The sequence below is a fragment of the Vigna angularis genome, chromosome 8 (assembly GCF_016808095.1).
Source record: "Vigna angularis cultivar LongXiaoDou No.4 chromosome 8, ASM1680809v1, whole genome shotgun sequence".
Taxonomy (NCBI): domain Eukaryota; kingdom Viridiplantae; phylum Streptophyta; class Magnoliopsida; order Fabales; family Fabaceae; genus Vigna; species Vigna angularis.
The window spans coordinates 21,437,923-21,456,209 of NC_068977.1; the positions used below are offsets into that span (position 1 = coordinate 21,437,923).

The 18,287-nt window shown below is 35.2% G+C and overlaps 1 protein-coding gene across 1 annotated transcript; it reads right to left on the reverse strand.

Moving 5' to 3' along the window:
- Nucleotides 1-16,355: 16,355 nt before the first annotated feature.
- LOC108344263 (bZIP transcription factor 11) lies at nucleotides 16,356-16,774 on the reverse strand. The gene has a single exon (XM_017582727.2). It carries the CDS (start codon nucleotides 16,752-16,754, stop codon nucleotides 16,356-16,358), a length of 399 nt encoding a protein of 132 aa, XP_017438216.2. The 5' UTR covers nucleotides 16,755-16,774.
- Between the last annotated feature and the right edge of the window lie 1,513 nt (nucleotides 16,775-18,287).

The window sequence follows — 18,287 nt, forward strand, 5'->3', positions numbered from 1 at the left end:
AGAAAAATCCATAAACGTATATTTTGAATGAAAATTATAATAAAACATAAATACGTTAAATATAATCATAAATCAACTTCTTAGAATCATAAATCAACCAATGTAATCATAAATCAAGTTTGAAGCATAAATGAATGTAATGTACAAAGTTAAACTAATAATAATGTAGAAAAACATAAATCAACTTAGAAACATAAACTTAGAACTTCCTATATCCTAATATCTACCACATACTATTATATAAATGAATTACATATTTAGCCAGTGTTTTCCTCACAAGTTGAAGTGACTTCTCTGGAATTGGAGCAGTCCTATTGAATCTCTGCATAAAACACAATGATTTCAATTAGTGTATATGAAGTCTAAACTCTAGATAAAATAAAATTCAAACCTAAATATTACCGTTTCCCATCCAGTAGTGTAATGTGCACGAATAATGGTCATCATCCAAAACATGACGTAGTAACCACATTCATATGACCCCGTTTGTCTATTACACTACAATATATCATCATAATTATAAAATGTTAAATAACATCATTTGAATGGAACCAAATGTAACAAAGTATGAACTAAAATACCAAACCTTAAGGGCAACCCATGCAAGCTTTTTAGCTGTAGTAGTAGATCTCCCAGATAACATCATGTGTGTTGCAAGCGAACTATTAAAAAAAATGGCTTTAGCATACATTTATACAACAAAGAAAGTTGAAACCTTGAGGTTCTTACCAATCTACTATATGTCTAAGAGGGCTGGGCGGAGACTTGTGCAATGAATAAAACCAGACAGCAGTGTTCTCCGGTATGGAGATCACAAGTAGCTGCCAATGACACCTGAAATTGGTAATAACTTCATTGTGATATACTGAAATTAATAAATGAAACTTTAAAGTTAACAAACTTCACTTACCCATGTATATAAGGGAGAAAATATATCTCCTTCCCCATTCCAAAGCAGGTGGTGATGTATGTTTGGATATCATCAAATTTATTTCTTTCATGAGTCATAGAGGGGTCAATGAACCCATATACATCGTTGAACCCCTTCTTGTTACTAACATCAAACATATACCTAAAATGAAGAAATAATCTGATATAAGTAACTTGATAAAAAATAATTATATAAAAAAGTTCGCATAAACTTACATCATCCACAACTGAATGAGTGTAATATTAATTTCTTCTCTCCCCGACGCAAGCTCCCTAACATCTTGATTATGCAAGTACAATGGGATCTGAGCTTCTCTTCCAAATGTAGTAGAATCCCAGTGTACATTCATCGACACATCTGAAATGATTTTAGCAAGCTCGTCTAATGCACCAAGAGGGTCATCCTCAGATAAATGAGTCTTCTTCGGGGGAGGACTTCCCTCTTGACCTATCTGCTGTTAAATGCAAAAATGGTTATGTTATAACGTCAATTAGAAGTAAATATTAAAATTGAGAAGTATATAGTACGAGTGTTTACCGGGGGATTAGATACATCACCAACCAAATGTCTAGGCCAGGCGACAAAGGACTTAAATGCTTCTTCCACAGTGAAGAACTCATCTGTAGGCACAGGAAGAACAACATCCGCTATGACAACTTCATCCACCGTGACCTTGAACTCATCTTCTGAAAGTTGTACACCATGCACTACAGTGGCTGTCTCATAAACTGTACCACGAGTCACTAGCATGGTCCTAGTATCAGAAAGAATAGATAACTGACATGGACGAGTTTCATCCATGTCGTCCCTTGGGGCACCGGCAGCTGAACAACTTCCTTTACCGCTTCTACCTGTCAAATTAAATGTTAGGTTATGCAAAAAGTAAATTAGTAACCAAAAATGAATAAGTTTACCTGTAGGGGGCACAACATGTTCCGCTACAGGAGATGGCGGAGGACGATTGCCATAATCCTCATATCGCTGCTGGAACTGGCGCGCAACCATTTCAGCAACTTCATCATACAACTCTGCTCGAACCTTCTTTGTGATCTCCTGCGTCATCTCTTTTCTTATTTCCTCCTTCATCTTTTCGTATGAATATGGATGCGAGGAAGACCCAAAAAACTATCGTATGCCTATGCCAGTCCCAACACCACGCACCCGTCCTGGGTGCTCAGGTCGTCCAATAGCTGTGGCAAGAATATCTTGACGACCTTCTTGTGTGAATTGACCTTGGGAGCTCTGCTCAACCAAGGAGTCCTGTCACATAACAAAAGTTCAAAATCATTTGAAAGATCTATGTAATATATATAACAAAATTAATGTAAAAATATAAGAAATGACATACAATTCTTTCAAATATTTCTCTGGCAGACTCGGAAGTGTAGGAGCCTGATGGTCTTATACGGGCTAACTTCCACATCTCGTGCCGAGATGGTGGTGAAGGAGGAGGAGGAGGGTCACCACCCTCAGAAAGTGGAAGTCTACTATCTGACTTCTGCTTCATTATTTTTTCTTGAAGCTTCCTATATCCACCACGAGACAGTAGGTGTGGATTTTTATTTTGAGCGCTTAGTCCCTGTGCTTTTGACCTTTTTTCCTGTGACAAAATGAAACAATTGTCATGGTAGTTTATTATGAATGATGAATTGAATGATTTTACTGCACTTACTTGCCACGCCTCGGATGAACGAAGCTCTACAAACTGACGCCATGTATCTTCGTCAATTGCTGAATATTTGGAACATGGATTTTCATTACTTTTTGGTCCAAATATATATCTAGACGTTAATTTTGTCTTAAACCCTCGAAATCTTTCTGCAATTGCAGATAAACACTTATTCCTTAAGCTCTCGACGTTTGGCATATCAAATGTTATCTGCAACAAAGAAAGTAATAATCTTATATCAATTTGGATTTATCAATATAATGAATATAGAATTTGGAGCAATATTGCTTAACTTACTAATAGATCTTGCCAGATGAGATTCCGATCAGCCTCAGAAACATGGTCAAAGGATGGAGTAAGTATAGATATACGATCACGTGCTAGTACTCCAAGGTAAGACCTAAATACATCTGCATTTGGGCCAGATGCAACTCCAGTGACCACGTCAATAATGACAGGTGTCCTCTCACTTGCATTTCTTCTAAGTATAAGCTGTCGTAACCTCGTTGCTCCTCTGGTCCGTGTAGAAGTGGTGGGGACTTCATCGCCTGACGAATGAGGTGACTCAGCCATATATCTGTCACAATAAATAAGATGAAATATAAATAAAGCACTATAAAATAACATATATTATAAAACAAAAACCATATATATTTACACAAACATGAAATTCATACATAATCATATGGATTGATCATATATATATTCCCTCATTACAGAAGACTTCTTCGACGTTTTCCCAAATATATGATGTACTCTATTAACTTTCTCAGCAACTTCAAGTCCAGTAAGTGGAATGGGTGCATTGTCTTTCTCTTGTTCTCCATTGAATGCTTTCTTTAACCTTCGATATGGATGATTAGATTGTAAAAATCGCCTATGACGCATATACACTGTCTTTCTTCCGTGTTTTAATTGTTGAGCTGCAGTGTTTTCTTCACATATAGGACATGCTTTATGACCTTTCACACTGTACCCCGACAAATTACCGTAAGCTGGGAAGTCATTAATGGTGCAAAATAACATGGCATGCATCATGAAAGTTTCTGTAGCAAAGGAATCAAATATTTCAACCCCATCAACCCACAACAACTTCAAGTCTTCAACTAGTGGCCTTAGATAAACATCGATGTCATTTCCAGGCTGCTTTGGACCAGATATCAACATTGACAACATCATGTACTTTCTTTTCATGCACAATCCAGGAGATAAGTTGTAAATTATCAGTATAACGGGCCAACAACTGTGATTAGTACTTAAATTACCAAATGGATTCATTCCATCAGTAGCTAAGCCAAACCTTAGATTTCTACATTCTTCACCAAATTGGGGGAATTCTTGATCAATAATTTTCCATTGCTTTGAATCAGCTGGATGACGAAGCAGCCCATCAGTTGTTCTCTCATCTGCATGCCAACTTAGGTTTTTAGCGTCTTTGGGATTCGTGAACAAACGCTTAAGTCTGGCAACTAGTGGAAGGTACCAAACTACTTTCAAAGCAGAACCATTCTTTTCTGTGTGACCACCATCTTCACCGTTGTTTATTGACTTGTATCGTGATAACCCACATTTTGGACACTTTATCAAAACTTCATTCTCATTCCTATATAATATGCAATCATTCGGACATGCATGTATCCGTTTATATTCCATACCCATCGGACAAAGAATTTTTTTTGCATCATAATTACGATTGGGTAACGTATTTCCATCTGGCAGCATTTCATTCAACAACGACAACAATTCTGTAAAACTCTTATCACTCCATCCATTGCTCGCCTTTAAATTCATGAGCCTTAACACCGCTGACAACCGTGTGAACTTAGTTGAACCCGCATACAGAGGAGTCTCTGCATCAGTGGACATCGTTTCATACACATGCGCTTGGGCAAAAGCTTCTGCGCCAACATCGCGGATCATGTCCTCTAAGTTGTCTTCTTCTGCTTGATCTTCCATATCCATTGTGGAATCATAAACATTTTCAGTTGGAGAGATAGTTGGAAAGTCTGTTAATTCGCCGTGCCATATCCATGTTGTATAACTTCGTATGAAACCATCACAGATAAGATGTTCCCTAATATCAGTTGCGTTCAACTTCCTCCCATTCAAACAGTTCACACAGGGACATCTGAACTTGACTTCATCATCACCACTTCTACTCGCATTACGTTGCGCAAACTCTATAAAGTCTTCTACCCCTCTCTCGTACTCAGTGCTGATGCGTGGTAAATTAATCCACCCTCTATCCGTACGCATGTTTACTGAAATTGTTTACACAATTTCAATAATCTTGAATGATCACTTTGATCGTGTTTGTATTCAAGGTGTGACCCTATCCCATTCAAGAAGATTCACTTTTTTTAGTTTATAAAACATATCAATTTTAAACAACATATCTTAAATTTCACGAAATTTTGCCAGCATTTCGCATTGGTCTTCAGGTTACACGAAATGAAAGTGATTATAAATCACAATCAAATATGCACCCGAAGATCAATACAAAACACAACAGTAAATTTTCATGAATTTAAGACATATATATTAAAATTGATATGTTATAATAAACTATAAAAAGTTATTACTCTTCTTAAACTGTCCAGCCGGACAATTCAAGATTCAATACTTATAAATTATTATTACCATCTCCTTTGTATTCATTTTTAAAAAGTACATTTGTTTATAAAAATCTGGAGATAGTAAATAATTTCTGTATTGAATCTCAAACGGGAATCTAAGGCTAATTAAAAACAAGAATATATCCAAACAAGCAAATAATTACATATGCTACATACAACATCAAATAAAAGCAAAGGACTATTAAAATCAACACAGACAAATATCAATCAAATACTATTAAAAGCAACTATGAAATGTTTTTCATAACTATTAAAATTTTAAATTTAGTTACGAGTTAATTTAGAGTTTTTCATATTGTAAATTGCATTACCCCATTTAAATAGTAAAATTCTCATATCTTTTATTCTCTTGATAAGGTGCATTTTCGTTCCAACCTCTTAAATTAACCTGTTACTTCTTTACCTAATTTTCTTAACCACTTACCACTCTCAGAGTATTTTTTTTTTTTTAATTATAATTAGAAGTAATTAGAATGACTCATATAAGTGAATTGGTAAATATAACTTTAAGACTTAAAAGTATTTTTTTCCTTATATGTTATTTAATTTATTTTTATTTAATGTTAAATTTTTAATTCATATTTTTATTTTTGTAAATTCTAAATAGTGTATTCAGAATATCTGCATAGTGTATTCTAAATAATTAATTTTTTTTTTCTGTATCTGCATGCCAATGTTGATTCTATTTTCGTCCAATACGGTTCTATTTTTTAAAATTGTACAGAGTAAGTCCCATTTTGTTTCATTTTTTGTGAATTATGTGATAGTTGGCATGTGAGGTTCTCAAGCATTATTCCAAGTTCCACATGCGAGACACCCTAAAATGGTTGGAGAAATGGGACTCTTGATTTAAAAGGAAATGGTGAGAAGAAAAAACAAAAAATATTCAATTTCTCTCTATCCGGTTTCTCACTCTATATGATTTGTCTGCTACATTTTGTATTATTTTCCAAAACAGAAGGATATCTCATACACAAAAGACAATAACAAAGAATACAAATTTCAAAGCTTATCATTTTTGTCTTGACAGCAAAGGCAAGTAAAAAAAACAAAAAACAAAGGAAAGATATCATCAGCTTCCACCACCAAACAAAAAACACTTGACGCTGTTCCAAGTTTGGGTCCCATTTCGTGAATAGTCAGCTTCCACCACCCAACGTACACGCCAAAAAATACTACCACCACTGTCTCGATACATTAAGAAATAAGCCAAGCATGGATCGAAAATCTGATGCACTACATACAGAATCACTAATTCCTTTCTTCATTCAAACAATCAAGGGGAAAATTAATTCCAATCAAGGGGAAAAAATCAGGGGAAAAAACCAATATCAATAACCACAGACATTCCTTTCTTCATTCAAACAAATATCAATCACCACAGACAAATGAAATTGTAAAGAACTTACCGTGGCGGCAAACAACGGCAGCAAAGGTAGTGGAGCGACGGTGGAGAGGCGGGAACGATGGCAGAAGCAACGCTTGGAGAGAATACTCCTACTGTTCGCGAGAGAAATAGAGCAACCCAACCTGGACAGCGCTTCGCCGGAGACAATGGAGGTGAAGGAGCGGGTGGAACTGTAGCGGCACGGCGGTGGATGCACGGAGAAGACGACAGAGGCCACCCGCGACAAAAATCGAAACGGCGGTGGATGCACGGAGCAGTTCGCGTTGGTGGATGCACGGAGCAGTTCGCGTTTGGCTTTGGTCTTTGGTCGGAGAGGAATCGAAGGGCTGGTCGAAGAGAAAACTCTGGTGGAAGACTAACTGTAAATCGCTTTGGAAAAAATAAAACAAACGATATTACCTCGGTTTTACAGCAACCCGAGGCCGTAGGCGAGATACTAACGCGGTTCTACCAAAGCCCGATGCCTAAATATCTTTCAAAAAATTCAAAAAAACTATATATGCCTCGGTTTCATTTAAGGCCGAAGTCGTATCCACTTTCCGCTTCGGGTGTTACTACTAACCGGTGCCTATACTAGCAGAAAATAACAAAAAATAAAAAATATAATAGCTATATGCCTCGGTTAAAACCCTACGATGCCATAGCTTAACCTTTCTGCCTCGGTTCTGCGGATAACCGAAGCAGTATGACTGTCAATCAACTGCGTGCAGAGGATGTGCAGAGGATGTGCAGAGGAGCAGCACAAATGGCAACGTTTACGCCTCGGTTCTGACTGTAACCGAGGCAGTAAGCTGAATTTAAAAAAGTTGTCAGTTGATTTACATTACAGCAGGGGCAACGTGGCAGTGCTTTGGGCATCGGTTTCTGAGTCAGCCGAGGTAGTAGACCTCTTGGGCTTCGGTTCCATCTTAACCGAGGCATATCTCCTTCCCCAAATTTACAATTATGCCACCGCGCTTTTATACGCTTCGGTTTCAGTAAAACCGAGACGTATATAGCGCGTTAAAAGCCCATATTTTTACTAGTGATGGTTTTTTTTTCGTTAGAACTCATAAGTTATTTTAAGGACTTAAGATAAGAACTAGTTAGTGAAAATTTAAAGAGTAGTTGTTTTTTTAAACTAAGGTTAATTTGGTCATTATGGATGATAATAATTTGTTTATAATTTAAGAACATCGATTAATACTCAATTTATTTGTTCATTCGTTAGAAGAATTTATAAAAAAAGTCAACAATATTTTAATTTATAAACTAAAGTGCTTTTATTGAATTTTTGAATAATTGATAAAAAAAATTGTATGCATAACTTATTTAGTACTCTTATTGTTTGTCTCTTGTAAAAAAAATAATCGACTTTCTAATACTTAATTCTAAACCTCAAGTCATATAAAAAAGAAGAGAAAAATAAATTTGTGATTCAATTACAACAATATATTCTAAAAAATAAATTGGTGCACTAAGTTTATAGTTTCAACCACAAAGAAAAAAAATTAAATAAAAAATTTTAAAAGAAAGTTTATAAGTAACCAAAACTTAAAAAACAAAGAACTGAAAGAAAAATGCCTATTTTTTAAATTATAAATTTTATTTAGTATTATGCTTAAAAAAGAGAAATTTCATTAACATGTATGGAGGAATAGAAAAGAAAACATCTTCCAACAAAACAAATTTGTACATAACTTAAATAATTTATTTTTCACGAAAGGATCTTAGTTTTAGTTCGTATTATTATCATCTTATTTCTCCAACTAATTCCTTTTTTTTAATGACTCTGTTATATTTTATTTTTGTTAGTTAGTATTTATGACTTTATTTCATATTATGGCAACAAAAAAAAAAATGACAAGAACAAAAACTAATGTAACAAAAGGTGTTATTAATGGTATTGTTATTGTCTTAAAATCCCTACAATAAAACATCATCAACAACAAGATCTTTCAATAAAAAGCTATCGATCATAAGATGTCATGATTGTCTTAATGATCTTTTAGTAAAAGGTTATCACTTTGATGTCAATCCTAAAATCTCATTGAATCAATTTAGATGATATAATATAAACACACTAGGCAAACTTAAATAAATATAAAAAAAACTCTTGAAGGATTTAGTGTGAAACTCAAATAGATTAGATGATACCTTTAATTAGTATAAACAAACTCTAAAGGGTTTAGTACATATAGCCTACATTTGCTTTCCAATCCATGTGAATAAGTCATAATTTTTTAAACTATTCTATATCCATTAGAAAGTTGTTAACAATAAGTAATCTGATTACTTATATCATCCCAAGCATATATAATCAATGTTATATATATGATCTCAACTTAACTAAATTTTCTTCATTACAAATTATGTTTATTTTTAACCAACATTTATTTTTATTTTTTAATTACAACAAACTCAACATACAATACTATCATTATTCTTATTATTTTTATTATTATTTTAATCTATAATTTCGTCTTCACTCAACTATGACTTCGAATAATAGAGGAGAACTTTTTGTGTTCAAATTCAGTAAAAACAACTTTTTGTTTAGACGAACATGTGAATATTTTCGTTGATATTTTATGTATTTAATTGAACTTTTTCTTTCATTGACTTCCAATAAGTTCAAGGATATATATCTTAAAGAAGCACATTCTCATTCTTTGAAAATCTAATTTTCTAAATCAAAATTTAAAAAATTCCTCTTTCTTTTACATGAGTTATAAAAGATAACTATTTTTCAATCAAAAATAAAATAAAAAATCTAATATGTTTATGTGTCCCATATCTTAATTTGATAATGATTTCTATTAGGAATCTAAATGAGTTTAAGCCTCATTTATGTAGAAATGAGAGAATGGACCACCGTATAAAGGTAAAGATTTAATAATCCATTCTCTTAAGATTTTAAATTGAGAGAGTAATATAAATTTCTTATGATTAGAATCATATTTCATTGGTGTTGTATTTCCCAAACACTTCTCTTTATCAATCCAACAATGTTAGTTTGGTAACATTGTTATTAGTTAAAGGTTTAATACCTCTTTTGGTCCCTCGAAAGGGGCCAAAAGTTCAATGTGGTCCTACGTTTTTTTAGAAGTTCAATGTGGTCCCAACTTTTGTAAAAAGTGTGCAATTAAATTCTTTTTTGTAACAGCGTTAATTTTTTAACGGGCCAACTAACAGGGTGGACTGAAGTTTGCTACGTGGTTGTGTGAGGGTAATACGTGGTTGTGTGAGGATAATACGTGGCTGTGAGAGGGTAAACGTGTGTATATTACTGTGGTTAAGAAATCAGAGGTTAGGGTTTGAGTTGCAGAGAAATTGGTAATTTGGGATTTATCATTGTGAAGGAAGTGTGTTGAAATCTGAAGCGCCAATTGGAAACCGCAAATCTGAAGCGCAAATTGGACCGCGGTGGCGATGAGTTGAAGATATTCTACTTCCTTGAGAAGCTAAAGCGTGAAGCGGCGCGGAGCGGAGGCAGAATCATCACCATACACGGCAATCACGAAATCATGAACGTTGAGGGCGATTTCCGCTTCGCAACAGAATTCGGCATCGAGGAATTTAGGGTTTGGTGGGAGTGGTTCCAAGTTGGGAACAAAATCAAGAGTTGCCACGGTTTGGAAAAACCGAACGACCCAATGAGAGGCGTTCCCTCGTCGTTCCGCGGAGTGAGGAAAGAGTTCCATGATGGGTTTGTCGAAGGGGTGTGGTGACGGTTTGCCGGAAATTCGGGTTAAGGATATTAACGTCGAATCCCTTATATCAGAAAAAGGCTACGGTGGATGTTGGAAAGGAACCAGGGCTCGGAATGTTGCTTGGGGAACAGGGTGGACCAAAGCAAGTCGAAGTCCAGGCTTAAAGAATTATAGTGGATTGCCTATACCATCATTGATTAGTATGTCATTATTTCCAATCACTCTGTATCATTGTAGACTATTAGTATGTTTGGTTTTGCTTTTGAAGTTACACATCCATATTTCATGTATAAAAAAATGGAATTATTTAAAATATTTTCAACTCAAGTTCATCACCTTTTACATCTGAAAGGAAACTAACCCTAACCTGATTTGCAATTTCTAATTTGTGCTTCAGATTTGCGGTTTCCAATTCGCGCTTCAGATTTCAACACACTTCCTCCACAATGATAAATCCCAAATTACCAATTTCTCTGCAACCCAAACCCTAACCTCTGATTTCTTAACCACAGTAATATGCACACGTTTATCCTCTCATAGCCACGTATTACCCTCACACAGCCACGTATTACCCTCACACAGCCACGTAGCAAACTTTAGTCCACCCTGTCAGCTGGCCCGTTAAAAAATTAACGCCGTTACCAAAAAGGATTTAATTGCACACTTTTTACAAAAGTTGGGACCACATTGAACTTCTAAAAAAACGTAGGACCACTTTGAACTTTTGGTCCCTTTCGAGGGACCAAAAGAGGTATTAAACCTTAGTTAAACTATCGAAATTATAATTTCCCACCAATTTCAATTCTAATTAAATTTAAGCACGGTTTATGTATGTAATAATTGATGTTTAAACACTACAAGTAAACATTGAAATAATATTTACTTTTTGTGGTGTTTAAAAGTCATTACCAATTCATTAACTTGTCTAATGCTTAAACTTACTTTTTGTATTCCCTGGTTCTTTTATCCTTGTACTATATGAAATATACCGATCGGAATTAATTGTCATTTATGGACAATTAACAGGTATTAATAGGTCAGATTGCCTTACGCTTTACAATTATACGGTATTATTGGGTTTGATTGCCTAAAAATATATTGCACTAATGGTTAATCAATGAACTTGGCTATCACAAGTCCTATAAATATACAATTGATGTCTAGGTACAATGATCTTGATCTATTATAATAAAATATAGACATCTTTATAAAACATATCTGACTTAAGCGTCGGAGTGTCTTCTGCAGGTCAACAACCCATCGGAGTGGATTGCGTTCTCAGAGAGGATTGGACGATCGAAAGAAAGCATAACAAGGAAGGATGACCGACCCTCGGACAAATTCAACTGAAACATTTTGGCGCCCACCGTGGGGTCGACCGACATCCCCATGAAACCACGAGGAACGAGACATGTAGACGTGCGCTCGGCCTCGACATTGCTACTTCGGATCAATACCAGGTTTTGCAACAAGAGTACAAAATTCCATAATAATCTCTAAAGGCATGTCTTTAGTTTTGAGAACTTTCAAGAACGTTCAGCCCTACATCCAACCTTGAAGGTTCAGTCTTACGTTCAACCTTGTCAGGTTCTTGCTTTTTATTATAATTTATATAATATATTGAAGCATTTATTTTATTTTGTTTAACTCATTTTTGTGAGTAAAAATATTCTTTACACGAAGGTTCAGTCTTACGTTCAACCTTGTCAAGTTCTACTTTATATTATAATTTATAAATTATAATATATTGAAGCATTTATTTTATTTTGTTTAACTCACATTTTTGTGAGTAAAAATAAGGTTTAGTCTTACGTTCAACCTTGTTAGGTTCCACTTTTTATTATAATTTATAAATTATAATTTTTATTTTGTTTAACTCATATTTTTGTGAGTAAAAATATCCTCCAATTTACATTATTTTATTTAACTCATATTTTTGTGATTAAAAATATCATGTGCAAGAGTCCAATGTTTAGCCTTATTAGGTTCTAATATGGCTCCTCATTATAAAAATAAAATATGAAATATTTTATTTAACACATATTTTTGTGAGTAAAAATATCCTGCACAGGAAAGTTCAGACCAACGTTCAACCTTATCCGGTTCTAATGCCATCTCATTATTGAATATTTTATTTAACGCATATTTTTGTGAGTAAAAATATCTTGCACAGGAAGGATCAGACCAACGTTCAACCTTATCAGGTTATAATGTCATCTCATTATTGAATATTTTATTTAACGCATATTTTTGTGAGTAAAAATATTCTACGCAAGAAAAAGTTCTAAAAAGAACTCTTATCGTTCGTCGCTCGGCCTAGGAAAAAGTTCTAGAAAAAGAACTTTTATCAGTCGTTGCTCGGCTCCGTTCGTCGCTCAACGTGGGAAAAGGCTCTCGGTCTATTAAGCTCAAAAGGGAGTCCCCACCGATCATTGCCCAACGTAGGAAAAGACTCTCAGGCTATTATGCTCAAAAGGGAGTCCCTACCATTCGTTGCTCAATGTGGGAAAAGACTCTCGGACTATTAAGCTCAAAAGGGAGTCCCCACCGATCATTTCCCAACGTAGGAAAAGGCTCTCAGGCTATTATGCTCAAAAGGGAGTCCCTACCGTTCTTGCTCAACGTGGGAAAAAGCTCTCGGGTTATTAATCTCAAAAAGGAGTCCCCACCGATCATTGCCCAACATAGAAAAAGGCTATCGGGCTATTATGCTCAAAAGGGAATCCCTACCACTAGTCGCTCAACGTAGGAAAAGGTTCTCGGGCTCTTAAGCTCAAAAGGGAATCCCTACCACTCGACCTAAAGAAAAAAGTTCAAAAAAAAACTCTTATCAGTCAACTACTCAACAAGTCCAGTCCTTTCCCGCTCGGACCACCTACGTTTAGCTTTATCAAGTTCCAATGTCTTCTCATTATTAAAATAGATATTGAAGTGTTTACTTTATTTTGTTTAACGCATATTTTTTGGAGAGAAAATTTCTTGACAATATGTCGCTTGGTACAGAAAGAAATGAAGACTTAAAGCGCATCGAAAATAGACTCCCTAAATACAACGTGAGCGACCTCTTTTAAAGCTCATAATAATCCCTATGCACCTCTTTTAATAAAGAGCTTGCTTGGACTTGGGGGGCTTATGTACTATATGAAATATATCGTCGAAATTAATTGTCATTTATGGACAATTAACAGGTATTAATAGGTCAGATTGTCTTACACTTTACAAATATATGGTATCATTGGGTTTGATTGCCTAAAAATATATTGCACTAATGGTTAATCAATGGACTTGACTGTCACAAGTCTTATAAATATACAATTGATATCCAGATACAATGATCTTGATCTATTATAATAAAATATAGACATCTTTATAAAACATATCTGACTTGAGCGTCGGAGTGTCTTCTACATGTCAACAATCCATCGGAGTGGATTGCGTTCTTAGAGAGGATTAGACGATCGAAAGAAGTAGAGTAAGGAAGGATGACCGACCCTCGGACAAATTCAATCGAAACAATCCTTATAATAGAAAGTGTGATTATTTTGATAGTACAAAGTATCTTAGAACATTTACATCAAAATAGAAAACAAGTTTCAACAAAACAAACTTATACATGTCTAACTTAAATAATATTTTATTTTTCATGAAAGGCATCTTAGTTTTAGTTCATATTATTATCATTATGCTTGTCCTGCTAATTTTTTTTTAATAATTATATTTTATTTTGTTTAGTATTGATGACTTCATTGCACATCATGACGAGAAAAAAACATGTAACAAAAAAGTTTAATAATGAATAGCATTTAAAAGTATAATATTTTTTAAAATGTAATATATCAAACATGGCCAATCTTTTAAGACATCAATGTTGTAAAACGTTTATTTGAAATATATAAAGATGGATTATTGTGTTAATGCAATATTTACAAAATAAAAAATATTATTGTAAGCGAATTTAAGTTTAAAAATTGCATATTCATTATGCATTACCTTCAACACTTCCAAAATCATCTTCAATGTTATGCATTACCTTATTTGCAAACTCCAATTGTAAATTCGTTTGATCTCTGATGGAGATCTTCAACATATTTTTATGATAAGACATATCAATTATGAAACTAAATAATAATAATAATAATAATTCAATAATAAAAAATAAATGTTAATACTATTTTAATAAGTATATTTTAAATTTTATTTTATTTTAAAAAATTTGTTTGGAACTAAAATTAACATAAATTTATATATATATTATAAATTTGTTTTACGAGAAAAAAAATTATAGTAACATGAGGAGAATGTTGAGGGTCGTGTTCATTTGATAGATGAATTTTAGGCTTAATACCTCTTTTGGTCCCTCGAAAGAGGGAGAATGTTCAGAATCATCCTATCTTTTTTAAAAAGTTAAAAATGATTTCAACTTTTGAAGAAACTTGTCAAATTAATCATTTTTTGTTACGACGTCAAATTTCTAACGGTGCATCTGTCACCCTGGAGAAAACTTAATGACGTGGCACACTGAGGTAATATAACATGTCAATTTTGAATTTTTAAAAAAAAAGTTGTTTGCCACATTAGCTCTATCTTCCACCTCTAGAAACGTTAGAGCCACAAGCTGCCGCCATCAACACCTCAGACCACCGCTAAGGCTACCAACTTCTTCCTAACAACCCGATCACATTTTTCTCCTCCATATACAACTGCAACAAAACCAAAAAACCACCATCATCTTCTTTGCTAGACTTTCGAAAAACTCAGAAACAAAAACGCGAGCTTCTCCACCAATCTCCTCCTTCGAAACCTGCAAGAAATCGTACAAACCTAAAGAAACCCAAATCAAGCCTCATCCATAGCCACCGAGAACTTGCGAAAACCAAATCCCATATTAACACTAATCGCAAAACAGGAAAGCCCAAATTAGGAACCCTAATCGTGAGTTCATCACGAATAAAAAAACACCCAAATAATTTGACTGGAAAAAAATTGGAGGAAGGTAGCGTTGGGGTTGAAGGGTTGTTGGTCGTCGGGATCAGAGGGGTCGACGTCGGATCGTATCTCGCGAGGATGTGGTTGGTCTCCTCGATAAGGTTCTGGTTGACGGCGTCAGAATCGGAGGAGCCGAGATTGACGCCGATGGTGCCGCGGAGGACGAGGATGGTGACAAAGCCGCATAGTATAGTGATCTTGATGTTGTTGAAGGTCTTCTAGATCTGGCAGCTGCGGGGGATCCCGGTGGCGCGGCCTCGGGCGTTGGAGGTGGGTAAACGGGTGTTGGTGCTGCGCTTGTGGTGATTGTCTTGCCCCTCACCCCTCATAATGCCAGGCAATCACAGAAACTGGACACATAATTAAGTTTTTTTCAGGATGGCAGCTGCATCGTTAGAAATTTGATGTTGTAACCAAAAAAGATTAACTTGACCGATTTTTTCAAAAATTAGGATCGTTTTTAACTTTTTAAAGATAGAATAATTCTGAACATTTCCGTCTTTCTAGTGACAAAAAAAGGTATTAAACCTGAATTTGAATAGTGTGTTCGGAATTATGTTAGCAACTACTAACTGCCCATTCATGTCAATCCATCAAGAGAAAAGCCTATAAAACCATTGTTTATTAATAATCTATTAAAGATATTGGTTAGTGAGGGAAGGCCATGGGTCCAAGTCTATGTTTGATTTTACTTGGCTGTTGTCTGGGTTTTTCATTTTGTAATTTTCTCTTACTACCACATTGTTTTTCTCCTTCCACAGTAACTGTGCATGTGTTTTTCTTCCCAGAAAAAATATAGGTTTAATGTCTCGGTAGGTCCCTATTTTCGGCGTGAATCTCAAATAGGTCCCTTTTCTTTTCGGCGTCTCAATTGGGTCCCCATTTTTGTAAAATTGTAACAATTAAAGGCCTACCGTCAAATTGGACAAACGGCCGTTTAATTGTTTATTACGTGGCATGGTCAGTGTTTTCAGTAATCATAGGTGGAATTAAAAAAGAGTTTTGTATTAAAAACTATGAGATTAAATCAGCTTTAGAGAAAGGGCACAGTGGGAATTCCCACTTCATCTTCCCCTCTCCTTCTCACACACAACCAGAGTTCGATGATCTCGTTCAGAGACTCTAACCGATGGCTCAGCTCACCCACCTGAGCCCGGAGCACCGAGTTCTCAGCCTCAACGCTCAAGAACTGCTGCGTGGTGATGTTGACGGTGGTGAGTATCTGCTGATTCTCCTTTCTTAGCTGAGCCACTTGGGTAACCAGATCGTCCAAGTGCTTCTGCTTCCTCATGCGAGATCGCCGTGCAGATTCGCGATTCGATGTCATTCTCTTCTTCTTTCTCTGATCCATTACCGCTTGCAAGTCCTCCTCAGAACCCGAGTTCTGAAGCAGAGAGGATGAACTCGAACATGTTCCGCTTGAGGAAGCCATGGGTCCTGCGCCTAACAGTGCGCGATTTGTGATTGTTGGGTTCTTCTTTGTAGGTCTGGTTTTTATGCAGGTTCGATTGTAGAGCGGGAAGGTGCGGTGGCGTGTGATGGCTGCCATGGAGGTTGGGCAACGGCGAGGAAGCTCGCGAGGTGAGGGAGGTTAGTGGTGGTCGCGGCATGGTTGGTGAAGATCGCGAGGTGATGATCCGAGATGAAGGTGCGATTGGGTTCCGAGAATGGAGAAGATGAAGATGGTTGGGCCAAGCTTTCGTCAATGGAGGAGAGGCGCGATGAAGGTTGCGGCGGTCTTGGTTGAGGCACCGTGGTGGTCCGTTGATGCGCCGGCGAGAAAGGAATGAGATGATGTTCTGGCCGTGGCGACAACTTGCGGCATTGGCGGGAGCGGCGGAAGCGGAACGGCAGTGGCGGCTAGGGTTAGGGTTTCAGTGGGTGGAAGATGATAGGGCTGACGTGGCGCGAGGTTGAAGAGAAGGTGTTTGATAGAAAGTATGGGAATCATAATCAGTTTTCCCACTATGCCCTCTCACTAAAGCTGATTTAACCTCATACTTTTTAATTGAAACTCTTTTTTAATTCCACCTGTGATTACTGAAAACACTGTTCATGCCACCTAACAAACAATTAAATGGTCGTTTGTTCAATTTGACGGCAGACCCCTAATTGTTACAATTTTACACAAAAAAGGACCCAATTGAGACACCGAAAAGAAAAGGGACCTATTTGAGATTCACGCTGAAAATAGGGACCTACCGAGACATTAAACCAAAAATATAATAATAATTCTTTCTTTCTTTTTTATGGATTCCAAGTTAAACTAAACAAATTATTAGGTGAGGAAAAGAAGGCAGAGAGGTGGAAGAAAAAGGAACTTTGAACCTTATATTTCTCACTATAGCCTGCTAACCTTATTTTGTTTAAAAAAAAATAGAAATTATATAGTTTTGATTCATCTATATACTTTAATAGTTTTTTTTAAAGAGTCTATGAACACATTTTAATAATTATTAAAAGTTATTTTTAATATAATTTTTATATATTTATTATATGAAAAGATAAATTTTAATTTTAATTTATATATTTTTAATTATACCTCTCACTTATTCTAGTCTAACTTTTGTGTACAAAATATAAACATTCCATTGAATTAAAAAATATTTTACAAATAACTCTTATAAGAAAATAATCATTCCTTTGAATCAGTAATCATGTTGATATATTTCGAGATATTTTATTTTTTAAAACTTTAATATAAAATTAACCAATATTAATTAAATTTAAGTAAAGTTAAATAAAGTATTGTATAATGTTTCATAAAATTAAGGATACAAAAAATAAGACAAAGAGCAAGTTGGCCAGAAATAAACAAATAAGTGAATAAAATTAACAAAACAAACTATTTCTTTCTATTCCCGTTTACAGTGTGTTTCATAAACAAATATGATTTAATATTTTGTAAAAGAAATTAAAAATCTTAAGAAAATAAAAGAATAACAACCATCCAATTTCAAAAACA

Excerpts from the sequence above, each read along its gene's own strand:
- LOC108344263 (XM_017582727.2), bottom strand. The coding sequence starts at position 16,754 with ATGGCTTCCTCAAGCGGAACATGTTCGAGTTCATCCTCTCTGCTTCAG.